This window comes from Eulemur rufifrons, chromosome 30, assembly GCF_041146395.1.
Source record: "Eulemur rufifrons isolate Redbay chromosome 30, OSU_ERuf_1, whole genome shotgun sequence".
NCBI classification, from domain to species: Eukaryota; Metazoa; Chordata; class Mammalia; order Primates; family Lemuridae; genus Eulemur; species Eulemur rufifrons.
The window spans coordinates 104,257,188-104,280,971 of NC_091012.1; the positions used below are offsets into that span (position 1 = coordinate 104,257,188).

General features: G+C 38.9%; 1 protein-coding gene across 2 annotated transcripts in view; it reads right to left on the reverse strand.

Annotated features, from left to right (window-relative positions):
• Nucleotides 1-11,856: 11,856 nt before the first annotated feature.
• JADE3 (jade family PHD finger 3) overlaps nucleotides 11,857-23,784 on the reverse strand; it is a 136,454-nt gene continuing 124,526 nt past the window's right edge. For both annotated transcript variants that reach the window (XM_069463139.1, XM_069463138.1), the window contains exons 9-11: nucleotides 18,438-18,908; nucleotides 16,850-16,967; nucleotides 11,857-14,923 (exon numbers count right to left, since the gene is read on the reverse strand). In XM_069463139.1, the coding sequence (XP_069319240.1) occupies nucleotides 14,013-14,923; nucleotides 16,850-16,967; nucleotides 18,438-18,908 (1,500 nt within the window). In that variant the 3' untranslated portion in view covers nucleotides 11,857-14,012. The remainder of the gene's footprint in view (nucleotides 14,924-16,849; nucleotides 16,968-18,437; nucleotides 18,909-23,784) is intronic.

Genomic DNA, 23,784 nt, shown 5'->3' on the forward strand with positions numbered 1-23,784 from the left:
AGTCATAAGAAAAGCTCTTCTTTATCTTGACAAGAAGTTCTTTTCTTATTTTCTCATGACTATAACAAAGGCTATTTATTATGTAAATACACTCCTCAGTGTCCCTGAAAAGAAACACAGTTGAACAACCTTTCCTTTCCTTCTTTTAGACACTTTTGACAGTTTATCTGGGCTAGATATTCCTAGAGTATACACATAACAACTGAATGTTTTTTTGATAAGTTAATTTTTAAAGTTTCCCAAAGGGATAAAAGAGAGGAAAACGAACAAAAAAAATTTCGAGGGAGTCAGCTTCAGACAAATATGACATTATCATCGTAAAAGGCTAATTATGTTCCTTCTTGAGGGACAGGGAAGAATATACAGACATAAAAAAAAACCATTTTGACAAACACACTGGGCTGGGGGAGGGAGATAGATTACAACTGGCTTAGATAGTAAGTTGGGTCCTTGACAATTTTATCAATCTAAAGAATTTTAAAGTTACCACTCATTAATCCTTGAAATATGGAAACAAAGGGTGGGGGGGTCTCCTATGTTACAAAAAAAAAAAAAAACCCACCAGAATTTCTCTTTTAGACAAAACCAAATAATCTTCTAAACGAGAATTTCTTCCTTCTTTGTTCTTTTTTTTTTTTTTTTTTTTTTTTTTTTTTTTTTTTTGAGACAGAGTCTCACTCTGTTGCCCAGGCTAGAGTGAGTGCCATGGCGTCAGCCTAGCTCACAGTAACCTCAAACTCCTGGGCTCAAGGGATCCTCCTGTCTCAGCCTCCCGAGTAGCTGGGACTACAGGCAGGCACCACCATGCCCGGCTAATTTTTTCTATATATATTTTTAGCTGTCCATATAATTTCTTTCTATTTTTAGTAGAGATGGGGTCTCGCTCTTGCTCAGGCTGGTCTCGAACTCCTGAGCTCAAAGGATCCGCCCACCTCGGCCTCCCAGAGTGCTAGGATTACAGGCGTGAGCCACCGCGCCCGGCCTATCTTTTTTTTTTTTTTTTTTTTTGAGACAGTCTCGCTCTGTTGCCTGGGCTAGAGTGCCGTGGTATCAGCCTAGCTCACAGCAACCTCAAACTCCTGGGCTCAAGCACTCTTTCTGCCTCAGCCTCCCAAGTAGCTGGGACTACAGGCATGCACCACCATGCCCGGCTAATTTTTTGTATATTTTTAGCTGTACAGATCATTTCTTTCTATTTTTAGTAGAGATGGGGTCTTGCTCTTGCTCAGGCTGGTTTCGAACTCCTGACCTCGAGCTATCCTCCCACCTTGGCCTCCCAGAGTGCTAGGATTACAGGAGCCACCACTGCGCCGGGCCTATCTTTTTGATAATAGCCATTCTAACAGGTGTGAGGTGATATCTCATTGTGGTTTTAATTTGCATTTCCCTAATGATTAGTGATATTGAGCATTCTTTCATACATCTGTTGACCATTTGTATATCTTCTTTTGAGAAATGTCTATTCAGGTCCTTTGCCTAATTTTTAGTTGGGTTTTTTTCTTGCTATTGAGTTCCCTATATAATCTGGATATTAATCCTTTGTCAGATGTGTGGTTTGCAAATACTTTCTCCCGTTCCACTGCTTGTCTCTTCACTCTGTTCATTGCTTCCTTTGTTGTGCAAAAGCTTTTTACTTTGCTGCAATCCTATTTGTCTGTTTTTGCTTTTGTTGCCTGCACTTTTGGGGTAATTTCCAAAATATCATTGCCCAGACCAATGCCAAGAAGTATTTTCCTTATGTTTCCTTCTAGTAGTTTAACAGTAGGTCTTATGTTTAAGTCCTTTATCCATTTTGAGTTGATTGTTGTATATCCTGTGAAATAAGGGTCTAATTTCATTCTTCTGCATGTGGATTTCCAGTTTTCCCAGCACCATTTATTGAAGAGACTGTCCTTTTCTCATTGTGTGTTCATTGCATCTTTGTCAAAGAATGATTGACCACAAGTGCGTGGGTTTATTTCTGGGCTTTATATTTTATTCCATTGGTCTATGTGTCTACTTTTATGCCAGTACCATGTTATTTCAATTACTATAGCTTTGTAGTATATTTTGAAATCAGGTAGTATGATGCCTCCAGCTTTGTTCTGTTTGCTCAAGGTTGTTTTGCCTATTCAGTGTCTATTGTGGTTCCATAGGAATTTTAGGATTGTTTTTTCTACTTATGGGGAAAATGCCATTGGTATTTTGATAGAGATTGCATTAAATCTGTAGATTGTTTTGGGTACTATGGACATTTTAACAATATTAATTCTTCCAATCCATGAACATGGGATATCTTTCTATTTATTTGTGTCTTCTTCAATTTCTTTCATCAAAGTTCTATAGTTTTTAGTGTACAAATCTTTTGCCTCCTTGGTTAAATTTATTTCTAAGTATTTTATTAATTTATTTTTGATGCTATTGTAAGTGAGATTGTTTTCTTGATTTCTTTTTCAGACAGTTTGTTGTCCCAATGAAATTTAAAGCAGTTCTTAGGAACACAAACACATAACTGAGGATGAAGTCTTTTTAAGATTTTAATAGCTTTATTGATGTATGTATAATAGACATACAATAAACTGCACATATTTAAAGAGTATAATTTGATTTGTTTTGACATGTGTATACATATCTGAAACTATCACCACCATCAAGATAATGAATGTATCTGTCACCCCCAAAAGTTTCCTCCTGCCCCTCCCTGATCCTAACCCCCAGGCAACAACTGATCTGCTTTCTCTCACTCTATATTAGTTTTCATTTTCTGGATTTTTATGTGCGTGGAATTATAATTATACAGTATGTACTCTGTTTTCTCTGGCTCAGCATAACTATTTTGAAATTCTTCTCTCCCAGTCTGTGGTTTCTCTTTTCATTCTATTAAAGGTATCTTTCTAAAGGCAGTGGTTTTTAATTTTGATGAAGCCCAATTTACCAATATGTTCTTTTATGGAAAGTGCTTTTGGTGTCATATCTAAGAAATCTTTGCCTAACTTAAGGCCCTAAAGGCTTTCTTTGTTTTCATCTAGAAGCTTTATGGTTTTAGGATTTATTTATTTACTTATTTATTGAGACAGAGTCTCTCTCACTCTGTCGCCCTGGCTATAGTGCTGTGGCATCATCATAGCTCACAGCAACCTCAAACTCCTGGGCTCAAGTGATCCTCCTGCCTCAGCCTCCCCAGTAGCTGGGACTATAGGCACATGCCACCATGCCTGGCTACGTTTTTCTGTTTTTCATAGAGACAGGGTCTCGCTCTTGCTCAGTCTGGTCTGGAACCCCTGACCTCAAGCAATCCTCCCACCTCGGCCTCCCAGAGTGCTAGGATTACAGGCGTGAGCTACGCTAGTTTTAGGTTTTAAATTTAAGTCTTCAATCCATTTTTAATCAGTTTTATATAATGTGTGAGGTCTGGATCAAAATTCAGTTTTATTTTTTACATATGGATATACAATTGTTCCAGCACACTTTTTGGGGAGAGGATTGCTAAAGATGATCCTCTTTTTGCTGAATTGCCTTTTGCACCTTTGTCAAAAATCAGTTGCCCATATATATGTGGGTTTATTTCTGAACTCTATTTGCCTGTCTTTACACCAACACCACTATTCAGTGGCCAGATATTAAATTTACCACACTATTTTGACTACTCTAGCTTGCAATCTGGTAGTGTCAGTACTTTACATTCTTCTTGTTCCATGTGGTTTTGCCTACTCTAGGTCCTTTGCATTTTCATATGAATTTTAGAATTTATTTATTTATTTATTTATTTTGAGACAGAGTCTCACTCTTTTGCCCGGGCTAGAGTGCTGTGGCATCAGCCTAGGTCACAGCAACCTCAAACTCCTGGGCTCAAGAAATCCTCCTGCCTCAGCCTCCCGAGTAGCTGGGACTACAGGCACGAGCCATCATGCCTGGCTAATTTTTTTCTATTTTTGGTAGAGACAGGGTTTCACTCTTGCTCATGCTGGTCTTGAACTCCTGAGCTCAAGGGATCTTCCTGCCTTGGCCTCCCAGAGTGCTAGGATTATAGGCATGAGCCACTGCACCCGGCCTTCATTTGATTTTCTACATAGACAAGTCATGTCATTTGGTCATCTGTGAATAAAGAGTGTTAAATTTTTTCCTTTCCAATCAGGATGCCTTTCATTTCTTTTTCTTATTTTATTGCTCTGGCTAGAAATTCTAGTACAATGTTAAAGAGAAGTGGTGAGTGTGGACATCATTATCTTCTTCCTGATCTTGGAGGGAAAGCATTAAGTCTTTCACCATTAAATATATTAATAATATTAACTGTAGGTTTTTTGTAGATGTCCTTTATCAGGTTTTTGGAAATTCCCTTTTATTTTTAGTTTGCTGAAGTGCTATTATCAGTAGTGGATATTGGATTTTTGTCAAATGCTTTTTATGTATCTATTGAGGTGTGATGAATTACATTGGTTGATTTTCAAATGTTAATTCAACCTTGAATTTCTGGGATAAATCTCACTTGGTCATGATGTATTATTATCTTTTTTTAAAATTTGAAAATATTAAGGGGGTAACAATGTTTTTGTTACATGGATACTTTTTATAATGCTTAAGTTGGGGCTTTTAGTGTGCCCATCACTCGAATAGTGTTCATTGTACCTGATAGGTAAGTTTTTACCCCTCCTCCCCTTCTCCCTCCCCGTCTTGATTTCCAATGACCTTTACACATCTTTGTGCCTGTTTGTGCCCACTGATTAGCTCCCAATTATTAGAGAGTAGAGGTGGTGTTTGTTTTTCCATTCCTGAGATACTTCGCTTAGGATAATGGTCTCCAGTTCTATACAAGTTGCTGCAAAAGACATTATTTCATTCCTTTTTATGGCTGAGTAGTACTCCATGGTATGTATATGTGTGTGTGTGTGTGTGTGTGTGTATACATACACACCACATTTTCTTAATCCACTCATGAACTGACGGGCACTTAGGCTGATTCCACATCTTTGCCATTGTGAATTGTGCTGCTATAAACATTCGAGTATGGTGATTCCTCAAAGAAATAAATGTAGACTTACAATTTGACCCAGCAATCCCACTACTGTGTATCTACCTAAAGGAAAAGAAGTCATTTTATCAAAAAGACACCTGTATCTTTTGATATATTGTTGGATTCAGTTTGCTAAGCTTTTGTTAAGAACTTTTGCATCTATTTTTATGAAGAATATTTGTCTATAGTTTTCTTATGTATTTGTCTGGTATCAGGGTAATGCTGGCTTCATGGAATGAGTTGAGAGGTATTCTCCTATTCAAATTTTTTTGAAAGAGTTTGTGTAGAATTAATATCATTTGTTCCTTAAAAGTTTGTTAGAGGCCGGGCGCTGTGGCTCACGCCTGTAATCCTAGTACCCTGGGAGGCTGAGGCGGGAGGATTGGTTGAGCTCAGCAGTTTGAGACCAGCCTGAGCAAGAGTGAGACCCCGTCTCTACTATAAATAGAAAGAAATTAGCAAAACAACTAAAAATAGAAAAAATTATCCAGGCATGCTGTCGAATGCCTATAGTCCCAGCTACTCAGGAGGCTGAGGCAGGAGGATCGCTTGAGCCCAGGAGTTTGAGGTTGCTGTGAGCTAGGCTGATGCCACGGCACTCACTCTAGCCCGGGCAACAGAGTGAGATTCTGTCTCAAAAAAAAAAAAAAAAGTTTGTTAGAATTTACCAATGAAGTCATCTGGGCCTGGAATTTTCCTCATAAAGTTTTTAACTGGAAATTCAATTTATTTAATAACAAAGAGCTATTCAGGTTACCTATTTTTTCTTGGATGAATTTTGGTAGTGTCTTTAAAGGAATTTGCTCATTTCTTTTTTTTTTTTCTTTCTTTCTGTCTTTTTTTTTCTGTAGAGACAGGGTCTCACTCTGTCACCCTGGCTGGAGTGCAGTGGCCTGATAATAGCTCACTGTAACCTCAAATTCCTGGGCTCAAGTGATCCTTCTGCCTCAGTCTCCTGAGTAGCTGGGACTACAGGTGCATGCCAGCATACCCGGATAATTTTTAAATGTTTTTGTAGAGACGGTCTCGTTATGTTGCCCAGGCTGGTCTCGAACTCCTGGCCTCAAGCTATACTCCCACCTTGGCCTGCCAAAGAGCTGGGATTATAGGTGTGAGCCACCACTCCCCACCTATTTCATCTTTGTTTTGAATTTACTGGGATAAGGTTGTTCATAATATTCCCTTATTATCTCTTCAATACCTGTAGAATCTGTAACAATGTCATCTCTCTTATTTCCGATACTGGTAATTTGGCTTTTTTCTTTTTTCCTTGATCAGTCTCACTAGAGGTTTATTAATTTTATTTGATTTTCTCAGAGAACCAGCTTTTGGTTTCAATGATTTTCTCTTTTCTACGTCACTGATTTCAGCTCTGACCTTTATTATTTCCTTTATTTTTGCTTACTTTGGATTTTATTTCCTTTTTTATTTTGAATTTCTTAAGGTGGAAAGTGAGGTCATTGATTTGAGACCCTTCTTTTCTAATATAGGCATTTAGTACTATAGAGGTACTGCCAAGGTACTGCTTTAGTGCCATCCCCAAAAAACATTGCCATGCCAATGTTTTTTTCATTCAGTTCAAAATACTTTCTAATTTCCTTTTTGAGTTCTTTTTTGACTCGTGCTAGTTTCAAATAATTGGATTTTTCAGAGATGTTTCTGTTATTGATTTCTAATTTCATTCCACTGTGGTCAAAGAACATACTTTGACTTGAATCCTTTTAAATATATTAAGACTTGTTTAATAAATGGCCCAGAATATGGTCTATCTTGATAAATGTTCCATGTGCATTTGAAAAGGATGTGTATTCTGCAGTTGTCGGGTAGAGTTGTAAATGTCAATTAAATATAGGTGTTCAAATCTATATCTTTATTGATTTTCTGTATATTTGTACTATTAACTATAGACATAACCTATAATTGTGGATTTTTCTAGCTCTCTTTGCAGTTCTATTCAGTTTTTGCTTAATGTATTTTGAAGCTATGTTATTAAGTGCATAAACACTTAAGATTGTTATGTCCTCTTGATAAATTTACCCTTGTATGATATTAATATAGCCACTCCAGATTTCTTTTGGTTAGTGTTAGCATGGTATACCTTTTCCCATCCTCTTACTTTTAACCTATCTGTGTGTTTACATTTAAAGTGGGCTTTTTGTAGGTGGCACAGAGTTGCATTCTTTAATACCGAAGCTCTTTTTAGATACCTGGGATCTTCAAGAACACAACTCTTCAGGTCACTCATTTCCTTGTAGGAGGCTCTGATAACTAGAGTGTGATTCCTCATAATAATGAGCCACTCATGCCTTCTATCACCTCCCCTCTGGAGTAATAGTCAGGAATTATTTCTACTTCCCCAGGGCAGTTTTTCAGACAACAGGGACACACAAACCTATGGCAACTCTTCAGGCACTGCCAGATTCAGCCACAATGGATCAAATAGGCCCATGGAGGATTATCCGAGGCTACCTAAGAAGTACTAAAGGCTACCTTGGAAAAAGTGTGGGGGGCATGAAAGAGAAAACTAATTTTTACAGGGGAGGATTTTATTGATTGAAAAAAACACTTGTTTTCCATTTCATGAAAGTGTTCAATTAAGAGTGAAAGTACAGGACCGACTTAAGAGTATCATAGCACAGACAGGCCCATTAGGAACAAGGAACACTTCCCTGAAAGAGTAAGGAGCACTTGTTCTATGCACAGTGTATTAGTTTTCTATTTCTGGTATAACAAATTACCACAAATTTAATGGCTTAAAACAACATAAATTTGTTCTCTTTTAGTTCTGGAGGTCAAAAGTCTAAAACAGGCAGGGCTAAGTTCATTCTGGAAACTTCAGTGGAGAGTTTCCTTGCCTTTTTAAGTTTCTAGAGGCTGCCTGCATTCCTTGGTTCATGACTCTTCTTTGCATTACTCCAATCTCTTGCTTCCATCGTCATATCTCCTGCTACTGACTCAGATTCTCCTGACTCCCTAAGTACCTTTGTGATCATATTGCTTGAGACCCCCTAGACAATACAGGATAACCTCCCCATCCCAAGGCCCTTAACTTTAACTATATATGCTAAGCCCCTTTTATTATACAAGGTAACATTCAGTTCTGGGGATTAGGATGTGGACAATCTTTAGGGAGCCATTATTTAGCCTGCTATACTCATTTACAGGTTAGACTAGCTATGGAGAAGGCAAGTCCACCTCCAGATTTACTGTGAGGCCTATCTTGTCCAGATTTGTGTGAATTATCTTACACTTTGGATGTGAGCCTCTAAAGTGTTTGCCTTCATGTTAGATGACTAATTTTGATCCAATTAGTTCTGTCTAACATGGCAGGGATCAAGTGGTACAGAATACATATGACTAAATCCCAACTCAGGCTGCTTTCTTCAGGAAGAAATGGAGTAAGAATGCTTAGAGAGGGGGCTTTGGGCATCGGAGCCAAGCAAAGTGATCAAAAATATGAGCTGTAGAGGCAATATCATAGGTTCTACTCCTGACCCTGCTGTATACTAGGTGTAGGGCCTTGAACAACTGTCTTAACCATTTGGCTTCAATTTTCACATGTCAAATGGAGCTAACAGTATCATTTTCATATGGTTGCTGTGAGAACTAAATATAAGGTAGTCTCATGCAAAAGGCTTAGCAAAAGGCCTTACACAGAGTAAGGACTCGATGAATACTGTTGCATTTATTATTAATATTTGAAGACTTGACTAGTCCCAAACAAGTTTTCTGGCTTATCCTACCAAGGGTTTTGGTCTTGGTTGGCTTCCTTAGGGGACCTAAGCAGCTGTCTTGAAACTGACCTTTAGCCTGGTCTTTGCCCATGTTTTCTCAGTCCATCTTTGAGGACTGAGAGACAAGATACCGGCATAAATTCTGCCCAAAAGATGCAGGCAGCCTGGTGTGATCTTGTTCATTGTTATCCCTGTGGGCAAGTATGACTGAAAACACTGAGTGGCCACAGTACTGCACGTAGCCAACAGCCTTGTGAACACTGTTGGCTTTAGCCCTATGGCCACCTCTGTTTGCGAAGCTGGGAGGAGGGGGAACAATTAACCAGAGATCCTGTTTTGGAAAGTAGAAGAGGAAAAGCTAGTGTGAAAACAGGAAAAGTCTGTTTACCAGAACCCTGGCACATATGCCAGGTTTATCTTAAGCAGGAATAAGTAATGTTTTTTTCTAAAAGGTAATGGTCCAACCTGAAGTGTCTTTCTGTTATAAGGCTGAAGTAATTAATTCAATGAGATTATAATTTTCAAAATTTCAGCAATTCTTAGAATGAAGTTTTCTCATCATGTGAGAAATGACTATAAAATAATGAGACCTGTTTCCATGTGTGGTTTACGAAAGCAGTTTCATTGCATCACGGCAATACTTTAGAAAGCAATGTAGAGCGAAAGACAGTTGTGCAAAGGGTCTCCAAATTCAGATAATTTGCTGTAATGAGTATAGCTTGAATAGCTCAATTCCATCTTGTTTATAACTTGCTATTCAGTTATAATAAATGAAAACGAGAAGGTAAGCAGGAATAGTGAGGGGAGGGGAAGGAAATTTAAGGCGTGGGGGTATTCAGGCCTTGAGGCTGGAATGTTCACACTCAAATCCACTTAACAAAATGAGAAATGATGGATGCTCTGAGTTTATCAAGATGATTAATGTATTTAGGGAGCATCAGGTCAAAGAACTCATCAGTGACTGGACAGAGTAGGGGACACCAGTCTGGGGCTTGAGCCTTCCTAACCCTGACTCATTTCAAGGACAATTATCCTCATGTCTGTAGTTCATATAATTTGTTCCAACCCATGAAGTAAAATCAACTGAATTCACAGAAGCTTTCCTCAACAGTGCCAGAATGAATGTTACAAAGCTCCTGGCATAGGAGTGACAGCTTCAGGGTAGATCTTTACAAACTAAAAGTTACTTTTATCATTTTTTTTTTTTGCAGAGATGGGGTTCCACTATGTTGACCAGGCTGGCCTTGAACTCCTGGCCTCAATCAATCCTCCTGCCTCAGTCTTTTGAAGTGCTGCTATTACAGGCATGAGCCACTGTGCTCAGCCTAAGAGTTACTTTTTAAAAAATCAATACAAAACTGCTGCTTTCTATAAAATTTGAAAATAGTTGAATTAAGGTTGTGAAAATCTAATAAAATTTGTTATAAATAAGATACATGTTTTGGAAAATATCACATGAAAGTTATACAGTGGTAAATAAGTTTTTACTCCTATCATGTACTTTTCCTTAAATCTTAAGGGTCAGCAAGCACGCTGAGGATTTTAAAGTCCTGTAGGGGAAAAAACCCAGGACTGTGCATCCTCTGGTTTATTCTCTGAGTTTAAAAGTTGCTTTAACACAAAGACAAAGGTTCACCTCCCACTGGAAACGTACACATTAGTATAAACCTGATAGCTTTTGTTGGCTATAATCGGGTATATTTATAGTTTCAGTTCTCCAGCATTTTACCTAATGATTTACCAGATCAAAACAGTTGTCCATTAACAGGGGAGAGGGGGAGAGACTGAGAAAAACAACCGCCTTTTACCTTTCTTCACTACAGATTTACCCAATGACCTTTGGCAAGCACATTTCTCATCATGAAAATGTTTACAATGCACTCAAAGTCCCCCCATGACACCACATAACCCCTACGACATTAATATATTCACGACTCCAAATAGAATGAACATTGTAAAGAATACATATTTTAAGTGATGTCTGATCTAAGCCTTCTGAACCTTGTCACTTTAGATAGGACCCATTTACCTGGAGATTTTTTATGATGATCCTAAGGTCTTTATCTTGCTTGCCTGATGAAATCGTGATTTCTGGGTAGAGTCCATGCATCCAGAGTTCTCTTTGGCCCCGGGTATTGACATGAACCATGAATCTGTGCTTCTAAACATTCAATTCCTCCTCCACCTCCTCCTCCCTCTTCCCACACCATTTATTTGTTTTGTGAATATGAATTTTTTTTTTTTTTTTGAGACAGAGTCTCGCTCTGTTGCCCGGGCTAGAGTGAGTGCCATGGCATCAGCCTAGCTCACAGCAACCTCAAACTCCTGGGCTTAAGCGATCCTACTGCCTCAGCCTCCTGAGTAGCTGGGACTACAGGCATGCGCCACCATGCCCGGCTAATTTTTTCTATATATATTTTTAGTTGTCCATATAATTTCTTTCTATTTTTAGTAGAGACAGGGTCTCGCTCTTGCTCAGGCTGGTCTCGAACTCCTGACCTCCAGCGATCCACCCGCCTTGGCTTCCCAGAGTGCTAGGATTACAGGCATGAGCCACCATGCCCGGCCAATATGAATATTTTTATTTATTTTTTATTTATTTCAGCATATTATGGGGGTACAAGTGTTTAGGTTATGTATATTCCCCTTGCCCCACCCAAGTCAGAGCTTCAAGCGTGTCCATCCCCCAGACGGTGCACACTGCACACAATAGGTGTGTACATACCCACCCCCTCCTCCCTCCTGCCCAACCCCCGATGAATGTTATCACTCTATGTGCACTTAAGTGTTGATCAGTTAATACCAATTTGATGGTGAGTATATGTGCTGCTTCTTTTTCCATTCTTGGGATACTTCACTTAGTAGAATGGGCTCCAGCTCTATTCAGGATAATACAAGAGGTGCTAGATCACCATTGTTTTTTGTGGCTGAGTAGAACTCCATGGTATACATATACCACATTTTATTAATCCACTCATGTATTGATGGGCACTTGGGTTGTTTCCACATCTTTGCAATTGTGAATTGTGCTGCTATAAACTGTGAATATGATTTTTTAAATACAAAAGGAACATATCTACAATTTTCTAAAACCAATGTACCAAAATAAAAAATTACCACACTGACAGTAGTTAGCAGTTTTCATAATTTAATTAAAAAGTATTGGTAAAAAGGTGACATTTGAAAAAAGACTGAGTTTCTCTTGGAAAACTGGACTATATAAGACAAAATGAAAAAAATTAACACAGAAGGTTAAGAGGTAATACTTCAAACAACAACAAAATGTAGCAAATACATTTTGGGACAATTGAAATTTATACAATTGAAGGCTCCTTCATTTACTTAGGAAAATCCTGTAAAAATATTACAACTTTATTTCCCTGACTGGAATGATATTTTAGACAATACTTTCCCAATGGCATTACATATAAAATTTGGCTGAAGCACGATTTTGATGTTTGCTTTTCCTCCCACTCACTCAGAATTGAAAGGCATGAAAGGACACAGGCTACTGCATTGGCCTCTGACATAAGCAATTTAAAACACAGCTCCATATAATTCCATTACCATGAAGGTGTCAAATTAATAACTACTCCAGAAGAATTCAAAGAAAAGGCACAGAAACCTAATACATAAATAGGGGAATTTCTCTTCCTTATTCTGGATAATTCATAGATTTGCCATTCAAACAAAATATAAGACACCTACCCCACATGCTATGGCATGTTCACACACGTACATAGGCACAAAAGCAGCATTTTGAAGATGTACCCAAAGGAGAGGCAAAATACAGAAGTTTTCAGAAAAGGAGAAAGCAAAAAGCAAAAGAATCCATTAACAAGGGCACAAGAACAAAAGTGGGGGAGAGGAAAACTGCTGAATTTTCCATATTGATAGAGAGAGGGCCTCTGCCTTGACTGACTGGCACCTACTATAGCTGGGCTGTTTCACCAGTAAGAAACTTTAAAAATTGAAAATAACCTCTTTTGTTTGAAAATTACCGCTATACTTTTCCCAAACTAGAAGAAAGAGAATGTTAATTTAAGGCTAAGAAGAAATGAGAGCTGATAATTATAGTCTGTTTCACATTTTTAAACCTGCAACATTCTTCCCTTCTTCAAATGGGAAGCAGACATGTTTTTTATCCCTCCCCAATGTAATTATTCTCTTCCTCTCAGAAATTCGTCAAGGCTGATAGTTTGGGAACAAGGTATAAGCAACTTCTGAAAAATGGCTCCAGCCTTTTTGTTTGGGAAATTACCTCAGATTCAAAGTTGATACAAAGCTAAATTATATCCATGTGTTAAACACATGCTTTCAAATTCTGTTTGGCAATAAAAATCTGTTTCAAAATTAAAGCAGGTAAGAATACTTAACCTCTGTGCATTTCAATATATTTTAATTATACCTCAATATAAATTTTATAAACATTAAAGGAGGTATACAAAAACTGTCAGCCAAACTTATTTTAGTCAAACTTATTTGAAAACAACAACACAAAACCCTGACCTGGTACAAATACCCCAGAAATGGTCTCACTTTGGGAAAAGCTCTGGAATCCTTCACAAATGCCTAGACAGGAAGAATCAGAGCATTTTCCTTAGAAGTAGTACTTTTGTAAACACTATCCACAAGTTAGCCTTTTATGCTTGTTAGCTGGGTAAAATAGTTATGAGTGTGTCACTAACAGGCAAGTCTAGGAACAGGCACTGGACAATTATGAGCATTAGGAGTATTGACTCAGTAAGTTAAGATACTGTGAAAGGAACTCGACCTTGTGCAGAGCAAAGGAAGAGGGTAGTGAGTTTGACAGTATCTGAGATGTCACTCTCCTGAAGGTTTATAGATACCAGTGGAGTTAGAAACTTCCTACAGACAGGAGCTCTGGAAGTCACATGCTGTAGCTTCAAAAGGTAAGTAGTTTTAGTGTCTGATAATCATGGTCTCTTGCAAATCTGTTAACAACGCAAGGACTCTTAATACATACACTTATCAATATATTATTATTAACTGGAAAGCTGACTCAAAATATTTACTGAGTAAATACTCTGGGCCCAGCTGCTCCAAATAGCGTCTGACAAACCTCTGGACAATCTGCAATTCCTGTAACATGTTTGTAAAAACTAGACTTGAAACCTTTCAAAAAACTGCAAGCCGATTTAGTGTGGAAAAATTTTATCCTTTTCATTGCAATTCCTCCTAACATATGCTAGAATTCTTTTGGTGTATGAGTTTTCCCCAATATATGGGGCAAAGGCAAAGTTTGGGTTATCCTTGGGAGTTTCTGATCACCTTTGCATTGAGCTGTGGGAAAGGGGGTGTGGCTTGCTTTTACTGTGGCAATCCCGTCTAGAGCCATGGGAAGGATTTTCCCTGTCTGAGCTATCTCTCCTTACCCTCACCTTTTCTTTATTCCCATCACTTTCTACTTCTGAATCACTCAGCTCCAAATCTGGGCAATACCCATCATTTTCCTGATATGGAGCTCTCCCTGCAGACCGCCTGAGAAGCTGCCTACCCCACAACTGCTCTTTGGGGTTCATATTCTTAGTTGGTTTCACACAGCATTGGAGGTCCTCTGTGGTCCTCACCCACCTGTTGGTGGTCTCTTTAAAGGATCTGCCAAAATGTTCCATGGTGGATTTTCTAAAGCTGCCCTCACTGGCCAAGTGTGAGCTTAGTGTGGACTCCTGATCACAGAACATCTCACTTGAGCCGTCTTTTTGGGTGACATTCTCAGACCAGCTGCCCTCCAGGCCATTGGATTTGGAAAACTTTGAATTAGGCTGACTTTTCCCATTCCCAATGGAAGACTGTCCATGGAGGGCGGCCTGAAGGACCAGAGGCTTTCCCAGTGACTGCCCATGATAGAACTCTGAAGACGGGGTTCTCCAAGAAGGACTGGAATCCTTTGCTTCACTCTTGGAATGGCTGAGACTGGCCGGCAAACAGTTATTCTTGCTCTCTAGTGGATATCTCTGATATGATTTCACTCTTATTTCTAGAGGCTCCTGAGGCACTTGCATGCTTCTTATACTATGAACAGGGGAGTCGCTGTCAGGAGAGTGGGGTTGGTGATCAGTCTCTGTGGAGTTCTTTCTGCGGTCTTCCTGGGTTGATCTGGGCATTTTTAACTTTAAGGTAATTCTTGGTGGTGGGTAAAACAATGAGTTTTCTAGTGCACTTGTCAAAGGAAGTCCTGAGATCAAAAAGAAAGACTCATTTTAACAACTGATTTAAATAATGGCAATGTGCTTATGGCAGAGTGAGTTCACACACCCACTCTTCCAAACGTCTAATAAGCATCTGGCTTTGATATGTATGTACATCATGGTGTAACAGTTGGAGTGAGGTGAACTAGAGGTTGGGGCCAGGAGTGCAAAAGATGAAAAACTTAGCAATGCCACTGTTTGCTATATGGCTCCCCACCTCTGCTCTCTCGGTCTGCAAAATGACCACAAAGACTAGTGTGTTGTCTCCTGCATCCCCATCTTTGCCCCTTCCATTTCTGAAAAGAATGTCAGTAGTAATGGTCTAGAACAGGGTCTCCCTATTTGTGTGTGTGTGTGTGTGTGTGTGTGCATGCACACGCATCTAGGGGCTTTATCCTTAAACAGACACATTTCAGACACCCTCCTCCAATCTTTCCTGGCCTTCCTAAAGCAAGTCAAATGCAAACCCTCAGAAATGTAGACACAGGTTTTGGAGGATGAAGAGTATGTATGCTGTTTGAACTTGGCATTAGAAGTGGTAGTGGGTGGTTCCTGCAAATTTTATATCCTTAACCTAGAATAATTTCCTGACTACAATGACCATTATGGAGGTGGGAGATCTTGTAGTGGTAAGGCCAGCAGAAAAGAATCACAACAATTCCTGCCAATGGCCAGCTATGGGCTTGGCCTGGGGAGTATTAGCAATTAATTACCCAGTTATGTTACCCTATAATCACAATTATAACAGGTCTTCCTCTGTTATTTTGAGTGCTCTGAAATTAAAAAGGCACTACCAAATAATTCCTCCTTGCATAGGGACTTGACCTTTGCCCATTATCATCTTCTGTAGCCTCACAAAAATGAGATATAGAGAGTACAGCTCTTATGTGCCCCAATGGGCAGCACTTGTTCCCCAAGGATCCCCAACCCATCTCTGCCAGGGGTTGCCTCCTTCTGATGCTGCAAGTTGTAATGAGGCTCGCTCCTACCAATCAGAAGGTGCGTGGGTAGGAGCCAATTTCCTCAGCATGTGGGGGCTTTCCCTGCTGTCCTTTGGTTCTCTTTGTTTTGCCTGTCACTGTTGCCCTTGTGGCTGAGCAGCTCTGCTGCCTCCTGCTATACCACTCTGCTGTGACTCATGATGTGACACCTCATTTCTTGAGTATCTCTCTTGCTCTATGGCTGGCCCTTGGCAGGAAATGATTCTGCACACCCCCTGCCCAGGGACCCCTAGTTGTTCAGGCTCTGCCACTGACCTTTGTGTTAAATGAGGCATAGGGAGGTAGGTTATAGGTGTTACTGAATGTAATTGTCATCATTCCAGCCAAACTTCCCATGTTTAGGGTACTATAATTATGCTCACCTGTCTCACTCACCAAATGGGCAGTGTACCCTGTGGTTGGGATTCTGTCTTACTGACTGCTTCGTCTTCTAGCTCTGTTCTTAGTCCACAGTAGATGTTCAAGAAATATTAGTGAATAAATGAAAAGATAAGAACTCAGATCTTCTAACTTCCGGCTAAAGATCTCTTTTAAACTATTGTTAAGATGAGTAATCCTGGAATTAAATGTTTTCTGGAAACTGGGGTTAGATCCTATTCTATTGATTTCTAAATGAATTCAATAATTATAGAATAATTTCATGGCTCCAACTAATGGCCGAATATCTGTCTTGGACTTAGGTTATCTGCCCTGGACCTGCAACTCCCCCCACCCCACTCTGGGATTTCTTGCCTCATTAGTTGACAGTGAAGTGGGCCATGTTCTATCAGGATTGGACTGGAGTGAACGAGATATTTGACAAGAATTTTTAAAGATTTTTAAGTGGAACAACTGACATAAAAATTAAATTGTTAAAATAGGATGCAACCAGTATCTATATATTTATTAGGACATTTTTAACATACAGGTTACCTGCAGCAATTTCTTGGTTAGCAAGCTGGACTTGCATATTGAAGATCTGTTCCTGCATTTTGCTATGTGACAGTTTCAGCTTCTCTCGCCTGCTTATCATGTAGCACAGATTTCGGACCTGAAAGCCCAATCCCCAGCAAATAAAGACATCATGTTAAGTAAACCTGACAATTGAAATTGTTTAGCTAAAATGAAGACACCTAAAGTTAGGTGGGGTGGGGGAGGGTGAAAAGAGAAGACAAAACCCAAGAGCTGCAGAATGAAAGCCACTCCACAGGAATCCATGCAGCATGATTAATTGTGGGATTATGGTTCCCATATTAATCAGCAGCACAAGCAAAATGTTCCAAAGCTGCCTCCTGAAACCTTCTCACCCTGCGGTGTCATAGGCTTGGTATTTATTTGCACAGCCAGGTTGAAAAGACTGAACGATGGTTTAACAATTCAGCCTTCCCTTTACATCCTTGAGTACAAATGATGACAATACTGTATCCAGTACAATTTTCTAATGAGTGCTGCACCAGCAGAATAAAGGTCTGCCGGGAAGACTGGAAGTGGCTTTTTTGCTCATACTTTTGAGCTCAAACCAAGTTTCTACAGCCACAAGGGTGAAATCCTCACTCTCTCATACTACCCACCTGGGAAAGTTACTTAACTTTTCTGTACCCTAATTTGTAAATAGGGATGATGATGATAATAATAGTATTTTTTCATGGGCATATTAGGATTGAGTTAATATTTATCAAATGCTTAGAACAGCATTGGCAATAATAGCAATAACAATAGGTGCTATATATGTATGTCCTAAATTTTAAAAACTGAGCCAAATCTATTAGTTGCCTTTCAAATTTTGGTGGCAGAGAAACAAATCAAGCCATTTCTATAATTATATTTAATTATGAAATTCTCTAGGGTAAACACAGGGCCTAACTTATATCTGAACTCTTGCGACACCTAATTTAATAGATAATTGATAAATACATCATGAGTTACACTGAATTATGTGTTGGAGTGGCTCTCAACCAGGGACGATTTTCACCCTCAGGGGGCATTTGGTAATTTGGAGACATTTTTGTTTGTCACACTGAGTATGTGTTGCGGGGGTGATACTGGCATTTGGTGGGTAGAGGCCAGAGATGCTGCTAAACATCTTACGATGTCCCCACAACAAAGGACAGCCCCCTACAACAAACCATCCAGTCTAAAATGTCAATAGTGCAGAGTTTGAGAAACCCTGATCTAGTGCTTGCCTGAACAAAATTCACTCTTTCTTCAGCCCCCAGTCTCATAAATGTGTCAGTAAAATACAGATGAGCCAATTTAGGCTCAACAGTGAATAAAAAGTAAACCAAATGAGAATATATTTCAAATTTAAAGTTCACAGAGAACATCAGTGAGCTCTCTCCAATCCCCTGAATGTGCCTATCAAAATTTAAACAGAGCCCAATATCTGGGGCCACAGTGAAATCAGAAGATAAGCAAGGACACAGAAAGCCCACACTATAAATGACCATTTTTAAACTGGAAATGGGACTTCCATTTCTACGCAGACCGAGACGTACATACTAGTCACAGCTGGTCACCTTACCCTCTCCAGGTCCTGCCGTAGGTGCATAAACATTCTCATGCGAGTGTGAATGCTTTCCTCTTTTGGCTGCACCAGCCCATTTTCTTCATCCTCCTTTGGAGGAAATAATGGCTTATTGAAGTTGCTTTTCCGCTTCAGTTTCCAGTAATTATAGATAAAGTCCATAACTAGCAAGGGCAGCCCCAGCTCTGTGGCCACATCTTCCACTTGTACCAAGGAATAGAACTCCTCCTCCAGCTCCTGAAGCTTCTGTGCCCGCAGGCTGGTTTTCTCACTTTTGGCCTGGCTCTGCTCTGTAGCCCTGTGGTGGGGGTACTCAGCCTCCCCACATTTCTGCCTGTTTTGGCTATGCTTGAGGCAGTATGACTTGAACTTCACTTGATCTCCCTCATCTAGAACAGTCTTCATCTCTAGGCTGTGCTCAAAGGCACAGGTGACGTGGAAGGCAGTGATGCAGCTTTTTACCGAACACTGCAGGAAGAAAAGATGTGTCAAGGTGGCAGGGTATGGGGGAAAGGGAGAGACCCATGTCTCTTGATCAAAATAGAGAGCTTGCAGGAAGCAAAGGAAAGACAGGGAGAAATCTGGTTCTCAATTGATCATGACAGATGCACTATACGTAACCCAGGAAACCTGTTCTTACAGAAAATAGCAAAAACAGAGGCAAAAAATATTCAAACTCCCCCTTTAAGGTTTCAGCTCAAGCATTCAAATGTCAGTTTTTCTGAGAGGCCTTCTTTCATTCCCTTAAACAGTCATGTGGTCTCTTCTCTGTGTCCCCCACATTACCCCATATGCTTCTTTTCACATTGTACCTATCAGTATAATAACTGTGAAGCCCCTGGCCATAGATCAAAGACAGAAGCTGTGTCATTCATTTTGCATCACCATCAACAAGCAGTTGCTCAGAAAATGCTTCTGAACAAATGAAAGAAAAAACAAAGTCAGTATTATTGCCAGAGCACTTACTGATTTTAAAAAGGCCATGGGAATTGCAATACCTAAGTAACTTAACTTCTTGACATTATTCTTATAGAGCTGAGCTGTCTAACATGATAGCCAACTAGCTATGAGTGCTATTTAAATTCAAATTAATTAAAATTACATACAATTAAAAATTTTGCTCCTCAGTCACATTAGTCACATTTCAACCATACTGGACAGCATAGATATAAAACATTTCCATTGCTGTGGAAAGTTCTATTGGACAGTATGGTTATAGACAATCTGAAATTAAGTTTATAATACTCTGCCTTTCATTCACAGATTTAACACATTCATTATTACTATGTAGCATGCACTGATGATTCATAGGGAGACAAAGCAGGAAGAACCTGGCCCATGAATGCTAGCTGGAACTCTCATGGTTAAAGCCAAGTCTCAACTCTTTTGGAAGTTGCATCTGGAAGGCAGACTGCTCAGTTACTTGTTAGGTTTTTGATAATTAAACACAGAGAATGACATTGGATATGGCTAAAGACAAAAAGGATAAAAAGCTTGACAGGTCTCCTTAAGACTGAGAAATTCAACCCAAGTGCCCATCAATACATGAGTGGATTAATAAAATGTGGTGTATGTATACCATAGAGTTCTACTCAGCCACAAAAAACAATGGTGATCTATAGCACCTCTTGTATTATCCTGGATAGAGCTGGAGCCCATTCTACTAAGTGAAGTATCCCAAGAATGGAAAAACAAGCACCACATGTACTCACCATCAAATTGGTACTAATTGATCAACACTTATGTGCACATATGGAAGTAACATTCATCGGGGATCAGGCAGGTGGGAGGGGGGAGGAGGGGATGGGTAAAAATATGCCTAACGGGTGCAGTGTGCACAGTCTGGGATGGGCACACTTGTAGCTCCGACTCGGGCAGTGCAAATGCAATATATGTAACCTAAACGTTTGTACCCCCGTAAAATTTTTTGGGAAAAAAAAAAAAAAGACTGAGAAGTTCAACATCTAAGCGAATACTGGCAACCCTCAAAGATTTAATGGGGAAGATTCCATTTAAACTAATTGCACATGATAAAGAATTCCAGGGATAGAATATAATTCTAAGATCATCTAATCCAGCCTCACATTTATTATTGCTTGAACTTCCTCTATAGTGCCCCGCCCTCCACACACCCCTCTCCACTTTCCAATTAAGTGGTAATCTAGCTACTTACTGAATTCTTCCACTGATAAGATGCTCAAAACCTCCTAAGACCAACCCATCCCAGCTTTGGACAGCTCTATTGGAAAAGTCTGTTATATTACACTGAAAGCTGTATCCTTCTTTAAAACTTCCATGTTATTTGACAAGCCTCATGAAAATGAAGATGATGAAAGCCTAAGATGTACTTTTATCTGGGTACCTTGTGTTATCACTTGGCTAAGAAACTAGCCAGGCCTTTAAAAAACAAGTAGCAAAAGGTTTCTTTAGCAAAAGATTAAACATCTTGAGCATAGTGGTCTTTTGCTGTTTAATAACTGCCAAAAATATGGGAAGAAAAAGCAAAAGGATTTTCTATTCAAGGGGAAGAATGTGTGACATAAAACTGCTACTAATAGGAAACTAAAAACAGATCATCTCAGGTTAAATTTACAGAACGAAGAGAAATAAACATAAACAAATATAAATTACTCAAAATAAAAGATAATGTGCAGATAAGAATTGGGTACTTGTCTGAAAAAGTGAATGTCTCTTTGGAGACTCTGCCATAAAATCCATCTAGTTTCAAAAAAGATAATTCTGTGATATTTATGGCTGGAGGTCTATATACTTTGGTCACCACCAAATGCTGGTCAATGGGTACAAAGTTACATTTAAATAGGAGAAATAAGTTCTGGTGTTCTATTGCACAGTAGGGTGACAATGGTTAACAGTAAGGTATTATTGCATTTTACAAATAGCTAGAAAAGAGACTTTTGAATATTCTCACCACAAAGAAATGATAAATGTATGAGGTGATGGGTAGGCTAAATACCCTCATTTGATCATTATAGAACACACACACATATATATATATATATATATATATAAAAACATCAAATTGTACCCCATAAATATGTATAATTACAATGTAGCAATATAGATCACAATATAAAAGATAAAGCTTGACTAATGATCCCTTATATTGTCCACCAAAAAATAAAAAAATATAAAGTGAAGAAGAAAAAGAAGGAAGAAGGGAAGGAGGGAGGGAGGAGGGGAAGAAGACAAAGTGCCAACCAAGTTTTGGAGCTAATCAAATATTTATTTCCTTTTTTCTAAAACTCAGGCCCGACACATTCTATTAAACAAAATGCCTTTTTTCTCTCATTTATTTCTACTGTAACCACTTAGGTGATAGGGGAGGTATTATGTCCATTTAAAAAAATTTTTATTTTTAAAAATTTAAAATTAAAAAAATTTTAACTGAGATAACACTGTTCTCATTGTAGCAAGTAGTACTTTTACAAACATCTTTTATATGGGTCTTTTAAATATATATTTTTATTTTATTATTGTTCATATTTTTAAAATATCCACGTATGTATATATCAGAATTATGTATCTTTTCAATGCAAAATATATTATGCATATATATTTATGTGTGTGCTATCCTTCCCCTCCCTTCATATGTGTATAGATGATTTCCTCTTGCCTGGATAGGGAAAACCACCTTAGATGGGAAAATAGCACTCCACCTTATTGCGTATATATATCTATTTAAATATATTTACATATAAAATATTCATTTTGTAATATTTCTAATAGATTGCTGATGTATAAAAGTATGTTATATATTTCTTAATATGCTTAAAAATATACAGCTTTTTGTGTGTAGTTATATTTTTGTGATGTTTTTACTTTTGTCTGTGAGAAAGACTCCAGAGTGACAGGAATTGTCATTGTTGAGAGCAGCCATTCTATGCTTTGGGAGCCCTCCAAGGTCTGTCCCCCTGGTCTAGTGTGAAGACTCAGAAGCACATTGGCCTTACTGTGTAAAAGCCATTTCTGTTTTGTGTTTCTGTGAGGGACAGCTCCAGTAAGATAGGAACCAGAGAGAGTATACTGGGTGTTTCCGTACAAACGGGGTCAGAAAAAGCCTAGTAGACCCCTTCACATCATGGAGTCTTTTCACTCCCATCCAATCTAAATACAGCCTCTCTGAGACATTAAGCAGAAAAGAACTGGCCTTTTTTCAGCTGGCTGCAACATCCTTTTTCGCTTGGGTGGTTGACCAGGGTTATACACATGTGTCTTTAGACACTTCACTACATGCATTACAGTGTGGTCATTACATCTGTTTACTGAAATAACGCCCACAAAAAACCAGCTTTATGGAGACATATTTTGCATACCATACAATTTACCAGTTTTAAAGTGTTTCAATGGTTTTCAACATATTTACAGAGTTGTGCAACCATTGCCACTACCTAATTATTCCAGAACATTTTCATCACCCCTAAGGAAGAAATCTCGTATCTATTCATAGGCACTCTCTGTTCCCAACCCCAAGCAACTGCTAACCTACTTTCTATCTCTATAGATTTGCCCATTCTGGATATTTCATATAAGTGGAATCATACAATATGTGATCATTTGAGTCTGGCTTCTTTCACTTAGCTTGTTTTTAAGGTTCATCCATGTTGTAGCATGTATTATAAGTTCATTCCTTTTTATGGCCCAAAAATATTCCATTGTATGGATATACCCCATTTCATCAGTTGATAGACATTGGGTTGTTTTTATTTTTTGGCTATTCTGAAATAATGCTGATATGAAAATTCAGGTAGAAGTTTTTGTGTGGATATATGTTTTTATTTCTCTTGGGTATTTTTCAGAGTAAAGGATTAACCTTGTCCAGAGAAAGGTTTGGCCTGTTGTCCTCAGCTCCTGAGAGATAACCTTTAAGCCCCGGGAATGTACTGCCTGATAAGAATATCTTTGTTTACCTGGGGGCCTTGAGCCAAGTCAGATAGTCTATGCTAACAATGTGATTTATGGTGTAAGCTTTGGGCCACGTGATATCAGCCTGACCTCTGGAGGGACCCAAGAGTAAGGTCAGCCAGATGGATGGTTAGCTGTGTCTATATGGCCAATCCTTAATAAAATTTCTGAACACCACGGGTGAGCTTTCCTGGTTGGCAATACTCTATTTATTATTACACATCGTTGCTGGGAGAAATAAGCACTGACTCTGCTGGCAGGGGATAACTGGAAGCTCCATGTCTGGTCTCTCCTGGACCATGTCCTATACACCTCTTTCCTTGGCTGATTTTAAATATGTAACTTTTCACTGTAATAAATCATAACTGTGGGTATAATTGTTCTTCTGAGTTCTGTGAGTCCTTCTAATGAATTATTGAAC